General features: G+C 45.4%; 1 protein-coding gene across 1 annotated transcript in view; it reads right to left on the bottom strand.

Annotated features, from left to right (window-relative positions):
• The window catches only part of CAPN14 (calpain 14), a gene marked incomplete at both ends in the record, with an annotated part of 62,648 nt that extends 38,805 nt beyond the window's left edge, over positions 1-23,843 (bottom strand). Inside the window, 17 exon segments of the mRNA XM_079720716.1 lie at positions 5,147-5,204; positions 6,544-6,599; positions 6,747-6,876; positions 7,331-7,367; positions 8,892-9,097; positions 11,195-11,203; positions 11,721-11,800; positions 12,839-12,981; positions 14,020-14,094; positions 17,540-17,625; positions 19,376-19,438; positions 20,057-20,101; positions 20,105-20,231; positions 20,612-20,748; positions 20,884-21,002; positions 21,793-21,931; positions 23,832-23,843. Coding sequence (XP_079576842.1) covers positions 5,147-5,204; positions 6,544-6,599; positions 6,747-6,876; positions 7,331-7,367; positions 8,892-9,097; positions 11,195-11,203; positions 11,721-11,800; positions 12,839-12,981; positions 14,020-14,094; positions 17,540-17,625; positions 19,376-19,438; positions 20,057-20,101; positions 20,105-20,231; positions 20,612-20,748; positions 20,884-21,002; positions 21,793-21,931; positions 23,832-23,843 — 1,522 coding nt within the window.
• Between the last annotated feature and the right edge of the window lie 307 nt (positions 23,844-24,150).

The following is a 24,150-nucleotide window of genomic DNA, read 5'->3' as shown; positions in this document are numbered from 1 at the left end:
ACAATGGAGACACGACGACCCAAAACCTATGGGATGCAGCAAAAGCAGTTCTAAGAGGGAAGTTTATAGCAATACAATCCTACCTTAAGAAACAGGAAACATCTCGAATAAACAACCTAACCTTGCACCTAAAGCAATTAGAGAAAGAAGAACAAAAACATCCCAAAGTTAGCAGAAGGAAAGAAATCATAAAAATCAGATCAGAAATAAATGAGAAAGAAATGAAGGAAACGATAGCAAAGATCAATAAACCTAAAAGCTGGTTCTTTGAGAAGATAAACAAAATTGATAAACCATTAGCCAGACTCATCAAGAAAAAAAGGGAGAAGACTCAAATCAATAGAATTAGAAATGAAAAAGGAGAAGTAACAACTGACACTGCAGAAATACAAAAGATCATGAGAGATTACTACAAGCAACTCTATGCCAATAAAATGGACAACCTGGAAGAAATGGACAAATTCTTAGAAATGCACAACCTGCCAAGACTGAATCAGGAAGAAATAGAAAATATGAACAGACCAATCACAAGCACTGAAATTGAAACTGTGATAAAAAATCTTCCAACAAACAAAAGCCCAGGACCAGATGGCTTCACAGGCGAATTCTATCAAGCATTTAGAGAAGAGCTAACACCCATCCTTCTCAAACTCTTCCAAAATATAGCAGAGGGAGGAACACTCCCAAACTCATTCTACGAGGCCACTATCACCTTGATACCAAAACCAGACAAGGATGTCACAAAGAAAGAAAACTACAGGCCAATATCACTGATGAACATAGATGCAAAAATCCTCAACAAAATACTAGCAAACAGAATCCAACAGCACATTAAAAGGATCATACACCATGATCAAGTGGGGTTTATTCCAGGAATGCAAGGATTCTTCAATATACGCAAATCAATCAACGTGATACACCATATTAACAAATTGAAGCAGAAAAACCATATGATCATCTCAATAGATGCAGAGAAAGCTTTCGACAAAATTCAACACCCATTTATGATAAAAACCCTGCAGAAAGTAGGCATAGAGGGAACTTTCCTCAACATAATAAAGGCCATATATGACAAACCCACAGCCAGCATCGTCCTCAATGGTGAAAAACTGAAACCATTTCCACTAAGATCAGGAACAAGACAAGGTTGCCCACTCTCACCACTCTTATTCAACATAGTTTTGGAAGTTTTAGCCACAGCAATCAGAGAAGAAAAGGAGATAAAAGGAATCCAAATCAGAAAAGAAGAAGTAAAGCTGTCACTGTTTGCAGATGACATGATACTATACATAGAGAATCCTAAAGATGCTACCGAAAAACTACTAGAGCTAATCAATGAATTTGGTAAAGTAGTAGGATACAAAATTAATGCACAGAAATCTCTGGCATTCCTATATACTAATGATGAAAAATCTGAAAGTGAAATCAAGGAAACATTCCCATTTACCATTGCAACAAAAAGAATAAAATATCTAGGAATAAACCTACCTAAGGAGACAAAAGACCTGTATGCAGAAAATTATAAGACACTGATGAAAGAAATTAAAGATGATACAAATAGATGGAGAGATGTACCATGTTCTTGGATTGGAAGAATCAACATTGTGAAAATGACTCTACTACCCAAAGCAATCTACAGATTCAATGCAAACCCTATCAAACTACCACTGGCATTTTTCACAGAACTAGAACAAAAAATTTCACAATTTGTGTGGAAACACAAAAGACCCTGAATAGCCAAAGCAATCTTGAGAACGAAAAATGGAGCTGGAGGAATCAGGCTCCCTGACTTCAGACTATACTACAAAGCTACAGTAATCAAGACAGTATGGTACTGGCACAAAAACAGAAAGATAGATCAATGGAACAGGATAGAAAGCTCAGAGATAAACCCACACACATATGGTCACCTTATCTTTGATAAAGGAGGCAGGAATGTTCAGTGGAGAAAGGACTGCCTCTTCAATAAGTGGTGCTGGGAAAACTGGACAGGGACATGTAAAAGTATGAGATTAGATCACTCCCTAACACCATACACAAAAATAAGCTCAAAATGGATTAAAGACCTAAATGTAAGGCCAGACACTATCAAACTCTTAGAGGAAAACATAGGCAGAACACTCTATGACATAAATCACAGCAAGATCCTTTTTGACCCACCTCCTAGAGAAATGGAAATAAAGACAAACATAAACACATGGGACCTAATGAAACTTAAAAGCTTTTGCACAGCAAAGGAAACCATGAACAAGACCAAAAGACAACCCTCAGAATGGGAGAAAATATTTGCAAATGAAGCAACTGACAAAGGATTAATCTCCAAAATTTATAAGCAGCTCATGCAGCTCAATAACAAAAAAACAAACAACCCAATCCAAAAATGGGCAGAAGACCTATATAGACATTTCTCCACAGAAGATATACAGACTACCAACAAACACATGAAAGGATGCTCAACATCTTTACTCATTAGAGAAATGCAAATCAAAACTACAATGAGATATCATCTCACACCAGTCAGAATGGCCATCATCAAAAAATCTAGAAACAATAAATGCTGGAGAGGGTGTGGGAAAAAGGGACCACTCTTGCACTGCTGGTGGGAATGTGAATTGGTACAGCCACTATGGAGAACGGTATGGAGGTTCCTTAAAAAACTAAAAATAGAACTACCATATGACCCAGCAATCCCACTACTGGGCATATACCCTGAGAAAACAATAATTCAAAAAGAGTCATGTACCAAAATGTTCATAGCAGCCCTATTTATAATAGCCTGGAGATGGAAACAACCTAAGTGTCCATCATCGGATAAATGGATAAAGAAGATGTGGCACATATATACAATGGAATATTACTCAGCCATAAAAAGAAACGAAATTGAGCTATTTGTAATGAGGTGGATGGACCTAGAGTCTGTCATACAGAGTGAAGTAAGTCAGAAAGAGAAAGACAAATACTGTATGCTGACACATATATATGGAATTTAAGAAAAAAAATGTCATGAAGAACCTAGGGGTAAGACAGGAATAAAGACACAGACCTACTAGAGAATGGACTTGAGGATATGGGGAGGGGGAAGGGTAAGCTGTGACAAAGCGAAAGAGCGGCATGGACATATATACACTACCAAACGTAAGTTAGATAGCTAGTGGGAAGCAGCCGCACGTTAGATAGCTAGTGGGAAGCAGCCGCACGTTAGATAGCTAGTGGGAAGCAGCCGCATAGCACAGGGAGATCAACTCGGTGCTTTGTGACCGCCTGGAGGGGTGGGATAGGGAGGGTGGGAGGGAGACGCAAAAGGGAGGGGATATGGGAACATATGTATAACTGATTAAATTTGTTATAAAGCAGAAAAAAAATAAAATTAAACTTAAAACACACACACACACACACACACACACACACACACACACACACTAAATGCTTCCATTAAATACCGCCTGAATTTGGATTAGCTTATTTAGCAGCAACTGGAAGCTATTAGCACATGTTAAGCTCAAGGTCAACTAAATTAACCAGATAGCTTTCAAATTAACTGCCACAAAGATTAGGTCTCTTCTGTTAGGAACTTGTGCAACTGATTTTTAAAATATTATAAAATGGCAGTTTTTAATTATCACCCTGACTACAGTTCATCTTTTTGGCTTGGGCACAGCTTGTGGTGAACATTCTGAATTTCAATTCTGTTGGCTATTATATTAATTATTCCTCCCAGTTCTGTGCCATCTGCAGATCTGATAAGCCTGCATGCCATGTCTTCTTCCAAGCCATTGATAAAAGTTGAGGAAGTGTAAGGGGACCAAGGGCAGAATACAGAGACTCTCAACTAAATACCTAAAACGTATAGGCTCTGACCCATAACATAGAATTATCTCTCTGGGTTCATATTTATATAACTCTTGGCATGATGATAAAACTTGTGAATCATATTGCAACTTTCCAACCCACATTTCATATGTATTATGGGAGACTTTACCAACTATTTTGCCAAAAGCTATAGTAGCCCTCTCATAGGAATAAATGAAAGCAATGTGTCCATCCATTCTTTCAAAAATCATTTTGCATACTTGTGATTAACGCCTTAAAAATTTTAATGTGCAGAAGCCATCTCTTTTACAATTTTTTTTTTTTGAGGAGGTGTAGGGTGGGGCCGCATCTCATATTGTATAATTTCTAGAGTCTCCCTTTCTGGCTCTTTTATGATACCCAAGTTTGGCTTTGAGAAACCATCTGGAAATTATACAGTTTCTGAGTGTGTTGGGGTTTGAAATCATGGCTTCATGTAAAGGAGAAGCAATCACATATTTCAGGTAGCAAATACCCTTTAATTGTTTGGTTTACTTTTTTCAAAATCATGTTTTTCTCACTCAAAATATACACATAAAATACTTTTATATGGGCTTTCAGCTTTCCTGATGGTTTATCCCAAGCTTCATACAAAGGCATCCACACCGCCCATCTGCAGTTCTCCTATATGATGTGCTCCTTTCTATCAGATTTCCGTGGGCTAATTAATTTAAATATGAGCTCATCAGAGAGCTCCCTGGTAAGCTAGTCGATACTTAATATTTATTTGCCAGGTTGAGAAAATGAATGCTATTCTTCCACATGGACTTTATATGCCAAGAAAGAAATATTCAGCTATTCTTCTCAAATTAGCAAACTAGCAGAAATCTTCATTTTCACTGCCATCTATCTTTACATACTCAACTAAGCAAAAAAAAAAAGAACAATTTTCTAAGCTGCATAAATCCTCTACCTCACGGCTTCCCTGGTGGTGCAGTGGTTGGGGGTCCGCCTGCCGACGCAGGGGACACGGGTTCGTGCCCCGGTCCGGGAGGATCCCACATGCTGCGGAGCGGCTGGGCCTGTGAGCCATGGCCGCTGAGCCTGCGCGTCCGGAGCCTGTGCTCCACAACGGGAGAGGCCACAACAGTGAGAGGCCCACGTACCGCAAAAAAAAAAAAAAAAAAAAAAATTCCTCTACCTCTTTGTCAGACCACACGACCCACCCTGGTATAAGACACAGCTCCTAGGGGGACCAGTGGGCATTCACATGTCCCACCAGGAGAAAGAGAAATAGACCCAGAGTTCAGAAAAGTTGTGACCCCTGAGTCCTACAGGATGACTCTGAAATACTCACCTGACCGGGGCATGTGGTTCAGGATCTTCTGCAGTTGGACTGCATTTATTTCTGGATGCTGGAGCAGAAGCAGAACGGTAGAAGAAAATCATCATTGCTGAAGGCTCGTTAGATGCAGAGGGCCCACAGCTAAAGGGGGTTGGGAAAGGCCTCTCCCACATCTGCTCAGGGTGGTACATATGCCATTTCTGGGCAGAATAAGTGATGCCATTCTCCTGCACATAAGGAACATGACTAGACATATAATTAAATCTGGAATTTCATAAGAACTTCTACAACAGTTTAACTGGGTGCCAAGTTCAGAGCACCCCAGCAGGGCAGGACTCTTAAGAGGTAGACTAATAGTGGTGATTCTGAAACTGGGTTCTATAGAGATGCTTTGAAAGTTCAGCAATTGGGTTTCAGTTTTATTATTAATAAACTATCCTTAGCCAAGGGCCCAGATTTCCATTTTAGAGTTCAGAAAAGCAACCCTTTACATGAACATTTAACTTTAGAACATATTAATGCAATATAAGTACCATAAATTTGAACTTATAAAATGGCTATAAGTTATCTGTTCATATTTATCTGTTTTCTATATGTTAGGTTTCTCTGTGAGATTCCATTTGATAAAAAGGACTGCTGCAGAAAATGTTTGGAAGCCCCTGGTACGGAGGAAAACTTTTATAAACAACACACATAAGATTCTGATGTATCCTCTCTGATGACATTAAGCAAAATGCCAGTGGTGAAGATGAGAGAAGACGGGAGGGCAGGCAACTTGTGAATTAAATCAGGAGTGTTACTAACACAGGGAGTTCATGTTCTTCCCGTTGTAATGACGTCACTCAGATGTCAGGCCCAGATTTCTTGCCCTGTTCCTAAATGTATTTCACGTTAGGGACGGGGTGGCCTCTTGCTGGTGCTCAAACCTGGGTCAGCCCAAGGAAAGAACTGGAAGGGACGAGGTGGGTAGCCCTCCTCCTCCCCAATGCCTCTTACCAGTTCCACCCCCCCCAACCCACCCATGGGGTCTTCTCCCTGGGCGTCCCTCCCCCAGACCCCCCCAGGGCTCATCGTTGCCAGGCTCCACCCACACCTCCCAACACTGAGTCTCACCTCTGCCATATTCCATTGTCACAGGGATTAAAAATTAAAGTTGTTTTTCCTACAGCAAATCAATGTAGCTTCCAAGAACGGGTATGCATTTTACAGGAACCTTCTGGAAACAACAGCTCTACTCATTTGTCTAAAACCTTGAGGGCTTTCATAGAAAGTGGCAGTTTGGGGACTAGGAAGCCTTAAATCACAATTTAGATACAGGGTCAGGCAGATGCAAACCCACCCGCCATGGGATTATAGGCTCCACAGTGTGCCCTGCTACCTCCCTTGCTACCTCCCTCGGTTCAACTTACCTTTTCACAGAGTTGGGTGAAGAATTCATCCTGCCCTTCATCTGGTCTACAGTTTCCTATGGGAACAGACACACAGAAGGATGGTCATTCCCCTGGACGAATGGACTCTCGTGCACACACTAATGTACTCATGGCTCCCAGGCCTCTGAAATCTGTGAGTCTGACCTTGAGTGCTGGTTTAAATGTTTTACCATAGCACTCACCCACATCCCTGTTTCTCCAGTCGTCACTGGCTTTGGGGAAGTAGCAAACCATGAAAGGGGCAGAAGAAACACCAGGTAGAGAGAAACAGAAGCACATGGAGGTGTGATTCATGCATCTGGAGCTCTGGGCCTTCAATGCCAAGGACCTGACCAGAAGGGCAGTTACTTTGGTGCAAAAACAGCAGAACCGGGCTTCCCTGGTGGCGCAGTGGTTGAGAGTCCACCTGCCGATGCAGGGGACACGGGTTCGTGCCCCGGTCTGGGAAGATCCCACATGCTGCAGAGTGGCTGGGCCCGTGAGCTGTGGCCGCTGAGCCTGCGCGTCCGGAGCCTGTGCTCCGCAACGGGAGAGGCCACAACAGTGAGAGGCCCGCGTACAGCAAACAAACAAACAAACAACAAAAAAACCCCAGCAGAACCTGCATACTTCTAGGGCACGATAGATAACATACTATGTGTGCCATAGAGTAGGGCCTGCAGGATCTGCAGACCTCTTCCCCCGACCCCTGAATGTGAGGGGAGAAGCCCCCCTTCCCGGCTCTGTAAACGGTCCCCATCATGTGGAATTCCACCTGACAACTTACCTTAGGGAAGACGACACTTGAATTGCGGCCAATTTCACTGAGGGGGGAGAAAAGACCGAATTACTTCTTGGGGATCATTTTGGGAACGTTTTGACCAATATTCTCCCACCCCTGGGAACTCACCTTCCCAGGTCCTTAGCTGACGCCCCACTTGCCCTTGAAGCGTGCAGTCTGGCACGGGGCTCAGCACACGGCTGTACCTCCCCACGCGCCTTGTGTTCTCACCCCACGGCCTTTGCTCAAGTGGAGGCCTCCACCCCGTGTGCCCTTTCCTTCCCCCACCCTCATCTAACTACTCCCACTCATACGTTCAGAGTCAGTGGTTTCACAAGGCAGTGAGGCCTGGGACCAAGTTAAACTACCTACGCCTGAAATATGATGGAAAAAGAACTGGGTTCTAAGCACTGAAGGGTTGTCATGTCAGAACAATCACAGGCAAAATACAGGCCTACCTCATTTCACTGTGCTCCGCGTTAGTGCATTTTTTTACAGATCGAAGGTTTCTGGCAACCCTGCATCGAGCAAGTCTATGGGCACCATTTTTCCAACAGCATTGGCTCACTGCCTCTCTGTCACATTTTGGTAATTCTTGCAATATTTCAAGCGTTTTCATTATTATATTTGTTACTGTGATCTTTGATCAGTGATGTTACTATTGCAAAAAGATTCTAACTCACTGAAGACTCAGACAATGGTTAGCATTTTTAGCAGTCAAGTTTTGTTTTGTTTTGTTTTTTTGACCACACAACTCAGCATGCAGGATCTTAGTTCCCCGACCAGGGATCCAACCTGTGCCCCCTGCAGTGGAAGCGCAGAGTCCTAACCACTGGACAGCCAGGGAATTCCTGAGTATTTTTTAATTAAGGTATGCGCATTGTTTTTTTAAGACATAATGCTATTGCACACTTAACAGACTCCAATACAGCGTAAGCATAATTTTTATATGCCCTGGAAAACCAAAAAAATCCTGTGACTCTCTTTAACGCAGTATTTGCTTTATTGCGGTGGTCTGGAACTAAACCTGCCATATCGCCGAGGTAGGCCTGTAATAAGTTTGGCTGGGATGAGTGTATATTGATTCATCTGAGCCTGATGGTTGATATAGCCCCACTCAACTGAACAAACCCTGTGCATCTCTTAGGAATCACCACGTCCTTGAAGCCACCCATGCTTCCCCCAGGACCATGGAAGCGTGGCTCAGATGCTTCTCCTTGGTGCTCTCCAAACACCCTGGGCAGATAAACGCTTGCCCCAGACACAGTGTAACATAAATAATTGTTCATACGTCCATGTCCTTTCCAGATTTTGAGCCCCTGGAGGGCAGGGGCCAGACCTGTTCTAGCTTTTTCTCTCTACGTCCAGCAGAGTGTTCATTTGTTAGAAGGAGAGCGGGGAGGAAGAAGTGAGGGATGTCTCTGCGCAGACAGCTGCCCTGCTGTCCTGCTCACCCTGTCCCCTGTGTTGGTCACAGAGACCCCCGTCCTCCACCATTTTCACCTCACCCTGCCCTCCTCCCCTGGCCCGAGTGGACCCCAACCTCCGGGAGAGGCCTGGACCTTACTAAAAGATGCACTTCCTGGAGAAGACTCTGAGGACAAACTCAGACCCCTGGTGGGACTCAGATGTGCAGGGCACAATGACGTATGTCCCAGGCTCCAGCCACAACTCCTGACTCACTTCCTTCTCTCTGAGAAACGTCTCAGGCCAATTCAGGGGAGCATTTTTCCAGAAGAACTTGGGAGGTAGTCTCCTCTGGTCATCATAGCTCTGTGGGTAGAGGATAGAAGGCAGCAGTTGAGCTGATCACCCAGGGCTTGTGGCCAGGCCTGGGCCCCTTGGCCAGGAGCCAGGACTAAGGTGGCCTCTGATTTGCTAGATCCCACCTGCCCCAATGGAGGATGAGATAAAGGGATGAGGAGTAGAGAGAAAACACCAGAACTGTCCAAAGTGGGCACCTTTGCTGGAAACCTACATGAGGTTGAATAAATATGTCAACTGATTTGACTTTGTGTTAAAAACAATATCATATGAAAAATGAGGTGAGTAATGTCACTGTGTCTGCACTTTCCACTTTACAGCTGAGGGTCTGAAGTTCAGGCAAGTTAGGTCATCTGTACAAAGTCACCTAACGGGTAAGAGTCTCAGCCAGGATTGGAATTCAGGGCAGCTGAGCTCCAATGTCCACATTCTTGATACTTCCTGAAGCTGCCTCCATGTGTGAGCTACAATTTCAAGGTTGATTATGACATGAGTATGCTCATAGGTACAGACGGACCACCAGCCATCTCCCTCCATACAGACCAACTGGATATTCCATGTCATCTCAGTGAAAGCAGCCTCATAAAGAGGAAAGCGTACTGGCCAAAGCTGAGAAGACCCAAATCAGAGGTCTGGTTTGTGTTTTGTTTTATCTCTTATTTTTATTCTCTCTTTCTCTCCCCCTCTCTCTTTTATATCCCCCTTTTGCCCTATTTTTCTCTCTTGCTTCCTCTTCCCTTGGCTCTCATGCAGGGCTATGGAGGGAGGGGAGATCCATAAGAGGGATGCACACAGTTGCTGCTAAAGACACTATCCACCACATAAAGACATCTCCCAGATTCCACTTAGGACTGGGGAAACAAAATGTATCTCTTGGTGATGCATGCTTTCTTTATTGAGACAATGAGAACTAGAAAATCAGCCCTTTGCTGTCTTTGCCCTGGCTGCCAGGAATCTCAGAACTAAAATTTATAATCAGCTGTAGTAGCTGTTCTAGGTTTAGTGCTCCTGGTAGAATTAACTGTTTCCTTATCCCTCATCTATTTATAACTTTTTTCTCGCCTTTTGAATTCTGTAACTGGTTCATAGTTTTGTTCTGTTTATACTTTTTATTGTAGGTTGACCTAATTCTATTTAGGAATAGGCTTGATATAAATAGCTTTTTTTTAATATGAAATAGTAGAAATTCGTGGCATTTTAGATTTGTCTAGATTTACCAATGTCTATTTTGAGATCTGGCATCATTTATACTATTTCCTAGACTTTTTTTTAAATTTTTTTTTTTTTATATAGCAGGTTCTTATTAGTTATCTATTTTATACATACTAGTGTATACATGTCAATCCCAATCTCCCAATTCATCCCGCCACCAGTCCTCGACTAAATAACTTTTTCTTTTTAAATTAATAGGCAACTTTGGGAGCACTCAGTATTCCCTCGGGAGGAAAACAAAAAACCCAAACCGACCCAAGACACCCAATGCAAAATGGTTTCTTTACAAAAACCCTTTTACTCGATTCAGTCCAATCTGAGAAAAGTAAGTTTTTCACTCCTGTTTTCTTTGGGAAACAAAGAATACCTGCCACCCTTCAGAGGCTGGGAGAGCTCAGGCCTTCTTAACTGACCCCTCTAGGCTGCCACTGCAGCTGAAACACAGAGCTGTTGCTGTCCTCTGCCTGTGTTTCTGTTTTGTTTCCCCAGCCTTTGTCCCTTGTCCCCTAGTAGGTGGGCTGCATGGGCTCCTGATGTCCCATCTGTTATAGATCTATTTTATTATGGGCTTCATAACTCAGGCAAGATTGTGATTTATCATTCTTCCTATGTTGTGCCAGTCTTCAATATTAGCCCTAAGTATTTATGTAGGGATTTAATCGATTCTAAAACTTATTGGTTCTGCATCAGGCTCAGACCTGTCTATGGAGGTATAAGGACTTTGGGGGGGCCTTGGATAAAAAAAGAACAGCAGATGCTCTTTACCTGCACACACAGAGGCAGTTGGCATTATTGCCAGACCTTCCCGTGGCTCCTTACGTAAGGCTGCTGCAGTCTCAGTGAACCCGGGACATCACTCCCTACCAGGGCCGGCCTGGCAAGTGTGCAACTCACCTTGCTCATCTGAAAAACAAAAACGAGAGGCCTCATTAGGCAGTGAATCCAGCTCTTTCACAAGCATGAATTCTAACGGAGGCTGGTATACAAGAAGACTCTACCTAGAGGCCACTTCCCCTCCCATAAGACTTGCTGTTCCAGTCAGTGACATTTTAATCCATCATCAGAAATCCTGGAAAAAGGTGAGGCAAGGTAAGCTTGGCTTTTGGGGAGGGGCAAAGGGAACTAGAATTAACTGTACCAACTGTGTGCCAGGCACAATGATAAGCACTGCTACACGATCTTCTTTTACTCCACCTTTTGCACAAATATCATTGTCCCCATTTTACAGATGTAGAAACTGATGTTCAAATGCAAGAAGGTGGCTTGTTCTAGATCACATATTCCCAAGGATTTGCACCCATGGTAGACAGAGAAGGATGTAGGTAGACAGAGATGGATGGTAAGAGGACGGGAAACAGGAAGAAAGGATAAGACTCCACGAGAGGCCCACCTACCCTGAAGAGGTGGAAGCCAATGGCACATTGCAGGGCATCTGGAACCTCCTGCTCTCCTGGGGCCTCCAGACCGACAGCAGGAATTGTGGGTTCTTCCAAAATGTGTCTGGGGCAGAACATAGCCAAGGTGAGACAGGCTCCCCTAGCATCCTGCTTGCCAAACCATAGAGAGGAGCACAGACCCAGGGTGCTGCCCCGGGATTCCCACCCAAGGTCCACCCGGACAGAGCTGGGGTCTCTTTCACCACAGCTCTGTCCCCCTCCCTCCCACCTCTTCCACCTCGGGTTCTTCTATGGACACACAGACCTGAGAGTTACTCTCCACTGTAGCTTTTGCCCAGCATGCTGCCTGGCACAGACTTTGTGTCCTGAAGATGTTCACTGCCTGGGTCAGTGACTGTTAACTAACAGAAGAGAATGTGTCTGTGGTCCCAGGGGAGCAGCATTTTAACGGGGACCAAGCCTTAGCTTATGTGCAGCTTCAGCCTTTGGGGGGACACTGTGGGGGAGATGAAGCCAGAGCCAGGGCCACCCAGGCCCCGCTGAGATCTTACCCCCTTCAAATCTTTCCTACCCAAGAATGGCCCATTGTGGAGAAAGGGTCACAGTCCCCAAACCTCTCCACTTGGAGAATGTATACACGTTCATCTCCTATACCTGATGACTTGGGAATCCTTGATTTTGTTTCTCTACCAAACTCTAGGTAAGGAGGGCCTGATACATACGATATAAATACTATTTCAATCCAGCCTGTTATGGGGTGGTTACTTCAGCATATCAGTGACCTTATCCTAAAACCACAGAAAGATGTGACCCAACCTTCTACTATGCCTGTGCACCTGTGGCCACCTGGTGCCGATTATGAAAGGGAATCCTCTGGAAAGATACACCCCCAAGAGGTAGGCAGCATGACTGAGAATTCTATGCCCTGGTGCAAATTAGGACAAAGGTGCCCCATCTTCCTGGTTCACATAGCCCGGGGCCAGCGCACGCAGCTTGGCCAGCAAAGCCCCCTCACCTTCAGCCAGGGGCCCTGGGCAGCGGCTCTGTCTGCAGCCCCACCTTTGCCTGGAGAAGCTGCCACTTTAGACCCAAGAGCCCCTGGCTCCTGTGCACAGGCTCACCTCGGGTGACTTTGTCGGACCACCAGCCATGGTCCCTTTCTCCCATCTCCCCTCCAGCATGGTGTACGACCACTTCTGGGCCACCTCCTGACTCAGCAGGCCTGGGCTCAGTTTACAGATGACCAGAAGCATGAAATGTGCTTTAAAGTCCTGCAGTGCCATCCTGTGTAGAGGAGAAAGAGATGACATCCAGTCATCAGGACCAGAAGGGAGGCTGCAACTAAGTAACGGGCATCCCAGCCCTCTGCTGGACCCAGGGCCCCATCCTCCACACCCCCATGCAGAGCTGAGCTGGCTTTGGACCCATGAGAGTGGGGCTGGTTGGACCAGTGTGAGGGTCCATCTCGGGCAGGTGGTGCTACCAAGAAACCCCACCCTGTGGCTGGAAGCAGCCTCCAACAATGGCTGCCTGAGAGCAATGTTCTTGGGCTGCTGATGGTGGTGATAAAGTGGAATTGGGGCATTCATAGCTAGTCAATTGATTTATACATGTTCAATAAGAATTGCACAAATCAGTTCCTCATCATCAATTGATAAAAATCTTTGCCCCAATTGGCTAACGTTGTGCCCCAAGGCGTGTTGTCTGAACCAGCTCAGTTTACTGTCTGTAAACAGAAAGAACAGTATTTGCAGGACTCTTGAGTTCAATGACCACTTACTTCAAGAGCGAAAGGGCCACAGCAGTCTGAAAAGGATGGGTACAGGGAGAAGAGGGACAGCGTGGGAGTTAATAGTAAGGGTGAAAAGTGGAAGGAACGGGGAACAGGTGGGTCTCATGTCAGACACCCAGAAGCAGCATCAGGGTGTCTGGTGGCCTTTCATAAAAAGGGGCGAGAGGCTTTGGGGTGGGTGGGGGTAGTACTGCTTTGCTGTGGAGGGCACAGGTGCGGTGGCTTATAGTTGGCAAGAAACAGAAGTCGGAGAGGAGGCAGTGGCCCTCCCACCCACCCTCTTCTTTGAGCACCCGCTGAGCTCCATGCCAGGGGTCTCTGCTCTCATCACAGAGACTGTGACTGTTTGATTGCCCTGCTAGGCCATGAGCCCCTAAAGGGTCTTCTTGATCTCTGTATAAGAGATCTTGTCTCTTGATCTCTCTTGATCTCATGTATGCCTGGCATACATGAGGCACCCTGTAAACGTTTGCTGGATGGATGTCCTAATGTAAGCCAGCGCACGTGCCCCAAGTCTCTGAGTCAAATACCAGAATTCTCCATCATCATCTTTCCTCAGCAGCAGAATCTTCTCCTTGGGCCTCAGTAGCTCCCACATACTTGAGCTGAAAACAGAAAAGAAATGTTTTCATGGGGAAGGAAAGGATTGAGAGGGACATGCAAGAAATTCTTCAGTAAATGCTCTATAGTGTTGCTATTTATTCTCATCTTCATACTGCTTGCAGACAATTACATCTCACATCCTCTATTATGAAAGCAACGTGTGACATTAATTCATCACTTACTCTGAGCCAAGTTCTGGGCCAGGCTCTTGACACATTTTATTTCATTTAAGGCTAACAGCAACTTTACAAAGTAGGGATTTTTATTGCCATTTTAGAGATTAGGAAACTGAGGTCAAAAGAGATTACGTCACTTGCTTGAAGTCACAAAGTTATTAAATGTCAGAACTAGCATTGGAACCTCTGTTGCTATTGGTTTTTTTTTCCATAGCCCATCATTTTGGACTTCTGTTTCTAGCTACAAAGGAGTAAGGCTTTCATGTACCACTTCCCCATGATAAACAACTAAAAATGGGACAAAATACAAGAAACAACTGTTCTTGGACATTAGACAGCAGGCAGCACAGAATTGTGACCCCAAGAGGAGGGAGACAAATAAAGTGAGCCCTAACATTCCCTAGACTCCTGCCTGAAACTAATTCCCTGGACAGTGATGCAGGGAAGTGGACCCAAAAAGAGACTAGCAGCCTTGCTGAGTGGAAGAGACAGAGTCTGAAGTTCAGGGAGACAAGACAGCTAGAATTTGCTGGGGAAAGTGCCCAAGAGGAGGGGGCTACTTAAACAAGGACCTCCGGAGAACTTCACAGGTGTTCCCTTGAGTCTTCAGCTAAAATAAAATCTGTCCATACATAAAATGAAATCCCACAAGGCTGGACTGTACACAGAACAATTTCCAGAGCTGACACCAGGCTGGAAATCATTTGAATTCCCACCAGCCAGAGTCAAAAGACCTTACAGTATACATGGGGTCTTTAGTAGAGAACTCAAAGGGTCTACACCTTAGTAGTGGGGTCAAATTAGGCCCCAACTAAAAGTTTGCCTAGATCTGTCCTAAAAGAAAACTTCAAAATATCAAAATAATCCCTAAGCAACTAAATCTACAATGTCCAGTATCTAATAAAAAATTACTGTGTATATGAAGAAGCAGAAAATGTGATCCACTATCAAATCAATATCCAAAAAACCCAAACAACCCAATCCAAAAATGGGCAGAAGACCTAAATAGACATTTCTCCAAAGAAGATATACAGATTGCCAACAAACACATGAAAGGATGTTCAACATCACTAACCATTAGAGAAATGCAAATCAAAACTACAATTAGGTTACCACCTCACACCGGTCAGAATGGCCATCATCAAAAAATCTACAAACAATAAATGCTGGAGAGGGTGTGGAGAAAAGGGAACCCCCTTGCACTGTTGGTGGGAATGTAAATTGATACAACCACTATGGAGAACAGTATGAAGGTTCCTTAAAAAAGTAAAAATAGAACTACCATACGACCCAGCAATCCCACTACTGGGCATATACCCTGAGAAAACCATAAGTCAATAAGAGTCATGTACCACAATGTTCATTGCAGCACTATTTACAATAGCCAGGACATGGAAGCAACCTAAGTGTCCATCGACAGATGAATGGATAAAGAAGATGTGGCACATATATACAATGGAATATTACTCAGCCATAAAAAGAAACGAAATTGAGTTATTTGTAGTGAGGTGGATGGACTTAAGAGTCTGTCATACAGAGTGAAGTAAGTCAGAAAGAGAAAAACAAATACCATATGCTAACACATATATGTGGAATCTAAAAAAAAGAATGGTTCTGAAGAACTTAGGGGCAGGACAGGAATAAAGACGCAGACGTAGAGAATGGACTTGAGGTTATGGGGAGGGGGAAGGGTAAGCTGGGACGAAGTGTGAGAGTGGCATTGACATATATACACTTCCAAATGTAAAACAGATAGCTAGTGGGAAGCAGCCACATAGCACAGGGAGATCAGCTCAGTGCTCTGTGACCACCTAGAGGGGTGGGTCAGGGAGGGTGGGAGGGAGACGCAAGAGGGAGGAGATATGGGGATATATGTATATGTATCAAGAAGGAGGAGATATGGGGATATATGTATATGTATAGCTGATTCACTTTTTAATAAAGCAGAAACTAACACACCATTGTAAAGCAATTATACTCCAATAAAGATGTTTAAAAAAAAAAAAAAGAAAGAAAATGTGATCCATGACCACAAGTAAAAACAGACCTAGAAATAAGAGAGATATGATGGAATTAGCAGATAAGGACATTAAAACACTCAATATAAATGTGCTTCTGGGCTTCCCTGTGGAGCAGTGGTTGAGAGTCCGCCTGCCAATACAGGTGACTTGGGTTTGTGCCCCGGTCCGGGAGGATCCCGCATGCCACAGAGCAGCTGGGCCCGTGAGCCATGGCCGCTGAGCCTGCAAGTCCGGAGCCTGTGCTCCGCAACGGGAGAGGCCACAGCAGTGAGAGGCCCGCGTACCGCAAAATAAATAAATAAATAAATAAATAATAAATGTGCTTCATGTTCTCAAGGATGTAAAGGGAACTATGGACATGATGAAGAGAAAAGTGAAAGATATTCTCAAATGGTATCTCTAGTATTAAAAAATATAATATCTAAAATGAAAACTACTCTGGATGAGACTAATAGCAGATTAGACACTATGGAATAAAGCCCATCATTTTATTTAATCCTCATCACACCTCTGGCTCAAGGAAATTAGAAGTTTGCCTAAGATCACACAGCTACCAAAGTTAACTTAATCTGTCATTTTTCTCAGAGGCAAGCACTTGTTTTCCTAAACAAACCACTACCAAAAACATTATGATGCTATATTTCTACAACACTTTAAAATTTATATAAATCGGGCTTCCCTGGTGGCACAGTGGTTAAGAATCCACCTGCCAATGCAGGGGACGCGGGTTTGAGCCCTGGTCCAGGAAGATCCCACATGCCCAACTAAGCCAGTGCGCCACTGAGTCTGCACTCTAGAGCCCACATGCCACAACTACGGAAGCCTGCGCGCCTAGAGCCTGTGCTTCGCAACAAGAGAAGCCACCGCAACGAGAAGCCCAAGCACTGCAACAGAGAGTAGCCTCCACTTGCTGCAACTAGAGAAAGCCCAAGCGCAGCAACGAAGACCCAACGTAGCCCCCCCCAAAAAATTTATATAAATCTTTGGATGCCATTTTTCCATATAGACCCAGTCCCTCTGACAATTCTATTTATTAATGTATAATAAAGAGAGTGTAGTACATTCTATCAGGAGTAATATTCCACTTATTTTTCTGAGCCTTCATTTTTTCATCTGTAAAAATGATTAAGTGATAATGCATATGTGAAAATGTCAAAAGCACGCATTTGAATTTGTGTGCCAAAGGCAGCCTCCTTTGCAGCCTTTACCTACCCCGTCCTCACCCCTCCCAGCCAGTCTCAGAAGTTCACCTGTCACTCCAGTCTCCTTTCCATTCCACTCTTCCCCAGGGGTTCCGCAGCTTGACTAGGTATGCAGGTCCATGTTTGGAGGTCACCTGTATAAAATGAGAACCAGTCCAGGTGGCTGGGCTGAGTGCCAATAGCAAATGTTGCAGATATCTGGGTGAGATTCCTGCCTGCAGATGAGACCTTGAAATGAACGATCAAAGGCCCTGGGGGTTGGTAAGAGGAGAAAATGGCTCTGCTGCTCACTAGCTGTGAGACCTAAGGCAAGTTACTTAACCTCTCTGTGTCCTTTTCCTGATCTGTAAAATGAAGCCAATAGTCACATCTACAGCAGTGGGTTGAATGGGTGCCCTCCTCCAAAGATACGTTTACCTAGAATCTATCAATGTGATCCTATTTGTAAAAAGGGTCTTTGCAGGTGTAATTAAGTTAAGGATCTTGGGACAAAATCACCCTGGATTAGGGTGGGTCCTAAATCCAATGACAAGTGTCCTTACAAAAGAAGAGAAGGGGAAAGACACAGAGGAGAAGGGCGTGTGAAGATGTAGGCAAAGACCGGAGCTATGTATTCCAAGCTGGGGAATGCTGGGAGCCACCCTAAGCCAGAATAGGCACGAAGGATTCTCCCCTACAGCTATTGGAGTGAGTGCGGTATTAAGGACACATTGATTTCAGACTTCTGGCTTTAAAAAACACTGTGAAAAATAAATTTCTCTTGTGGCAATTTGTTGTGGAAGCCCTAGGACACTAATACACCTACTCATAGGACTGTTGTGAGGATTGAGTTAACATTGGTAAAGCAGTTAGGACAGTATTTATCACATATTAAGTGCTAAATTTTGTGAAATACATTTGTTAAATAAATATAAAATCATAAACATAAATATTTTTAAATATAAATTTTGTTATCTCAATATGAAAACAAAAGTTCTTGACACACACAGACATGACTGATGGAGATCTAAGAGAAAGAAGAAGTCAGGTGCGAATGGAGTTGAAAAAGTGTGAAACAGAGTTAAAGGGAATTGGAGGACTTTGGGGAAGTCACACTCTCTAGAGGATAGCAGAGGTTCTTTAAGATTCAACCTGCTGATTCCTTATCTCTGTGCTTTGCTCCTGCTCTCCCTCCACCAGGAAGGCCCTTCTCTCCTCACGCAAATCTACCCATCTTTCAGGGGCCAACTCCATGTTACCTCCTCTATAAAGTCTTTTCTGATTTCCCTCCAACCCTACCAGGTAAATGTCTTCTCTCCTACCTCTAAACCCCTAAAGCCTTTCACCATTGCTTTCTTCTTTCAGTTTCTACTTTGCTTCCCTATCCATTTCAAATATGGTTTGCCTCCATACTTGACTGTAAGCTCTTTGTAGGCAGGGTCCCCGTCTGGTTCATCTTTCTCTCAATGTTTAGTAGAGCTCAAAAGATGGATAGCATCAGAAGGAAACTGGGAGACTGTGGGAAAAGGAGCATGTGGGAAAGAAGCAGGAATTTGGAGGGAAAACCCAGGTAGAAAAGCTATCAATGGCAGCCTAGAGCGAAGTGAAGCTCAAAGAAGGGTTGTGAGGCACAGCAGGGCCAGATGGCTGATTGGCTGGGACTGTCAAGAGAGGCTGGGATGGTGCAATGGAGGTGACAAAGGCTGGACCCACCACTTCACACCAGAGAAGCAGCACGGAGGTCCGGGGAGCCTACTACCTGCTTTGGCGGGCCTACCAGAAAAACTCACCCCCTAGACTGGGCACAGACACCAACGTTCATCAAGATGAGGTGAGGCCTCGGTGAGAAGGCCCCGGAGAGAAGGGACAGGTTGAAGGGAGACAGAGGGGCTGGGTTCCTCCCACCTTCCTGATCCCTGCGAGCGTATAGGCATGGCCTTGCAGCAGCCCGTTCTTCAGCACTCTCTCCTTCTGCAGAGACAGAGAGCTCCTGTCAGCACTCTGTTGTGTACAGCTAACTTGGGAGTTGGGGGGATTTATTGGCTGGAGCCAGGGTTTACGGGGAGGGGGTAGGAGAGACCCATGCTGTGCTTTCTTACAGTTTTCAAAGCTCTTCAGCACCTGCAGTCTCATTTGAGCCTTTCAAGAAGTCAGGGTGCCACTCCGCAGTGATTAGCACCCCACCTTCTCGAGGGCAGCACAGACTCAGAGCTGCTAAGTCATGTGAGGTGACACGACGGTCGTTAGCAGAGGCAGGGCCGAACTGAGGGCTTCCTACTCCACTTCTGGGTTCTTGTTTGTTATGAAATTAGACAGTGACAGCTAGTGGTGCTGGTAAATAAATGGCCTTGCATGTGGTTGACACTCAAGAATTGTTAGCTCCCTTCTCTGAACACCGTCTGTGTTCTACGGTGTTCTCGCCTGCCCCAGGGGCTCAGCTCTGCTGTTCTAGTTTGAACATTAGGACCCTGGGTGTGGGAGTTGGTGGAGTCCAGGGGCCCACACTAGGTGAGGGCAGCAGCTGGTGGACGAAGGGGATGGGAGCCGGGGAGGAGGCCATCCTGCCAGGGCGCAGCCCAGTCTCACCCCTGAGTGGGTCTGACAGCCAATCGGGGTTCTGCTGTAGGTGGCTCAGGTTAGGATGTCCCAGAGGTTGCCAGGGGCTTCTACCAGGTTGATGGTCATTGTCACCCCTCCAGTGAAGTCCACAAGGGCTTCAGATACCTGTCCACGCTGCAAGTCTTCATAGGAGCCAGAGAGCCTGCCCAGGGAAGGCATAAGCATGGGATAAGGGAAGGGTGTTTATGCTGTAGCCTGGGATGGTCCAAACAAGTCTAGAGAATCCCCCGCTTGGTTATTCCCTGGTCATGTGTCTGCTATTCCTTCCTTCCATCCTAGGGGCAAAAGAAGAAAATATATACTCAGAGTTTCTAACCCTATTAAACAACTCCAGCCATTAGGGAAAGGTCAGACTCTTGAAAGCATGTTCCAACAGAGTGACTTCTATATTTGCTGAGATGCGCCTCATCTCTCACTTGAGAAACTTTACTGCTTCTTCCTCATGTCCTCCCTCAACACTGATGAGAGGGAGACAGAGGCAGAGGAGGTGGGAAGGGCTGGGAAGGAAAGGGGTTGTCTTACTTAGCATAGGCCTTTTCCAGAAGAGCTCCCCAGAACAAGATCTTGTAGGTAGAAGGGACAAAGACCAGCTGGCCAGCCTCATTCACAGGCAGTCGGTCATCTACCACCACTGGAACCCACTTCCCAAAGTGCCAGAACTGGAAGGAGAGAGTGCCTGCTGGTGAGTGAAGACTGCCATGGAGGTTAGTCAGCCCAGGGAGCAAAGACATGACTCTTCCAGAACCCTCTTTCCTATGGCCTCCTCCAGGCTGGGGCACCAGGAGGACACTCCCCCAGAACTGGAAGATGCCAGCATACTTCTCAGTGAAACTCTGATTCAGGGGAGTGACACGACTCAGGATGTCCTGGTGCAAAGTCAGAGCTTGCAAAGCCGCCAAGAACCAGCAGTCGCCTAAGCCAGATAGCACACAGTATCCACATGAATCTGTTGGACACGCGTGCACAGACCACAGTGTCTGCATGGATGTACTGTACAGGCCTGCACATGCTACAAGTGTCTACATGAATCTACTGAGGACTCATTGCATGCAAGAAATGTCTGGTGCCGATTGCTATCCTCTCTGGGCTTGTAGCCTAGTTTAGGAGAAGGGAATTCTATATCGGGGAGGAAGATGGTGAGTGAGCAGAATAGAGGATGGGGAACATTGTCTGGAATCCAGACTTGACACCAAGAACTGAACCATATTCCTGGGCCAGCTTTTAGCTTCCCCGTGCCCCAATGTCAGGAACTTGGGCCCAAACACAACCAAACTTTTCTAAGGCCTGCTTCTGTAACTGATTTATATTCTTCTGAGAAAGCCTCAACCCTTCTGGACTCCATTTCTCTGTCTGTGAAATGGGTATCACTACACGTGTGCCTTCCCTCATGGCCAAGGGTTTTTCTGTTCCTCTAAAAACAAAGTTGGGTTGAGGATAGATCTGCTTGGATTCTGGGGTATCTAGTGACTGGTGTGCCAAGAAGGACTCATTACAGGGACTAAGGTACAGTGAGCACATTTTCCAAAGATGAAACTTAGACCTGTAAACTGGTAGCAAGGATGCTCGTTAGGCAAGGTGTGGCATTCCCACGCATCCTCAGGGGACCGGTTGTGATCACTTTCTCATCAAAGGACAACACGTCAAGGTCGAGTTCAGGGTGGCCATTTCCCCTGTTGGGCTCTCTCAATCCCCCTCCTCCCCACTCAGCTCTGCCTTGTCTGGGCTGGGCTGGCTAGTGCCAGTTGTGTCTCTCAGGGGCTGTGCAGACTTTCCTCCCAGTCCCTGGCACAGATCCAGCCTTTTGGCCTTGGCAGAATAGAAGTGGGGATTGCTGTGCAGCTCCTGTAGGAACAAACAGAAATGTCCTTCTGAGCGAGAACAAAGAAGCTCCTGGAGCTCCAAGGACCACAGTTTCCCATATCCTCAAACTGGACTTCTGGGGACATAAATATAGAACATATGTGAAATCAGGGCTGTTCCAGAAAATCAGGCTTACAGATTCTGCCCACGGTATTTCTCATTCCTTCTTGCAGCTCATGTTAAGTGAGAGTCCTGGAGAACCCCGTGTAGATATTGAGAAGTAGCACTTGTATCACGAATGCCTTTTCTTGGAGCATCTGTGAAAAATGGAAGCGCCTCTCTTAGGGGGCGTCCTCTTTTTTCCTAGAGATCTTCCCATTCTCCTTATTCTCCCCCTACTCTTCCTTCCCACTCCCAACCCCCAGTCTAACGGCCTCTTTGGCTTCCATGCTGAGATGCAGGCTTGGGGGGGCAGGGGGAGTGGGGGGGCGGTCTCTGCTCCACAGCAGGCCCTAAGCCCTCCGTCTTTGCATGCGCACCCTTCCCTCAAGGTCAGGTGTGTGACAGACTCACTACGTCAGCAGTTCCCAAGATTTTCTGGGAGAAGGAGAACCTTGGCTGTCATCTAGTTTAGGAGGCTCACTTGGGAATTTCACACACAGTAGGGACTTAGAAAGTCGGGCGCTACAGGCTCTGATGGTAACGGCTGAATAGGGAACAGAAAAGGGGGAGAATCTGTAGCGCAGACTGAGTGAGCTGGATTGCCTTTGAACACACTAAGAAGTTGCCTTTTAAAGGACTTGTTGATGTGTTTTATGAAGAGAAGAACACTTGTAAAGTGATTAATAGCTTCTTCAGGATGAGGCCACACACACACATACCTTATCTTTAAAGAAGTATTCCTAAGTCACCTTCAGGAGAGTCTAGACCCAGATGCAGCCCGTTGGGAGTTCTTGTGTGTCTTCTGTGGAAGAAATTGGCTCATTCCCATATTGCCACAGCTCTCTACACAGGGCCACATGGGTCTCGGTCATATGTGGAAATGCACTTTAACTATTATAAGTGAGCAATGTTGGAGCAGGCCAGTAAATGAACACACTAAGCAGGACACAGGTATTAGCGTGTGCAGCCTAAAGACATGCTGCCTGGCCTGAGAGCTTCCTTGGCTCCCCAGGGAGTTGGCCTCATCCATCATGTTCTTCAGGTCGGGATTCATTTGTCCTCAGCAAATCAGTAGTCAGAGCCTCAACCTTCGCTTTTCCCACATTGGCTATGCTTGCCTTCTCTGTAGATGCTGAGGGCAAGAGAGAGCTTTATGGTGGGGAGGGGGATCCCTGGTACTCATGACCCCCAGGAGGCCTTAGAATGTTAACTGGCTGGTGAACATGGAGCACCATCACCAGGTGAGACACTGGGTCTCTTTCACGCCTTGGGTCCCCGCCCTGATGGTCAGTTCATTCAGATGTTTACTGAGAACCTACTATGTGCAGACACAGTACCATGCTTGACACATACACTTGGCTCTTGACTCACCAATAAGGGTAGAGTCGGGGCTCTGAAAAGGAATCAAAATAAATAAGAAGCATGTCCCCGCTCACAGGTACAGTGGACCTGCAGAATCCTCCTACGGGATGACTGATTTCCAGAGAGCTCTGGCATCTCACCACAACCCACAGAGTTGTCTCAGGTAAAATTGGAATAGAAACCTAGGCTCCTCGGACAATGGCTCTGTCTACATGATTAAAAGGCATCGGATGGAAAAAATGATCAATTCCATTCTCTTGACAGTCGGAACAAAAGAACAAGACTAAGAATCAGCACAGCCTGATTTATCTTGGGAAGAACTATCCTTCTTTTGTGTAACAGGTATTGTACAGTGTTCATGGTGTGCCAGATTTGGAATTAGAAAACCCAGGAGGTGGCTGGGTTTGCCACCTCTTACCTGTGTGGCCATGCGCAGACCACTTACCATGCATGAGCTGGCTGCCTTACCTATAAAAAGGAGATGACATACACTGTGCCTACTCTCAAGACTCAAAGAGACAACGATGTGAAGTGGCTTGAATAAACTCTAAAGCAGGGGATGGCAAACTATGGTCCCTGGGCTAAATCTGGCCCACCATTGGTTTTTCTAAATAAAGCTTTATTGAAACGCAGCCACAATTACCCATTTATGTACTGTCCATGGCTGCTTTTGCAATATACATTACAAAAGCAGAGTTGAGTAGTTAGAGCAGAGATCATATGGCCCACAAGTAAAA

Source organism: Hyperoodon ampullatus (genome assembly GCF_949752795.1).
Source record: "Hyperoodon ampullatus genome assembly, chromosome: 15".
Classification (NCBI taxonomy): domain Eukaryota; kingdom Metazoa; phylum Chordata; class Mammalia; order Artiodactyla; family Ziphiidae; genus Hyperoodon; species Hyperoodon ampullatus.
This window is presented reverse-complemented; position numbering and strand designations above follow the sequence as displayed.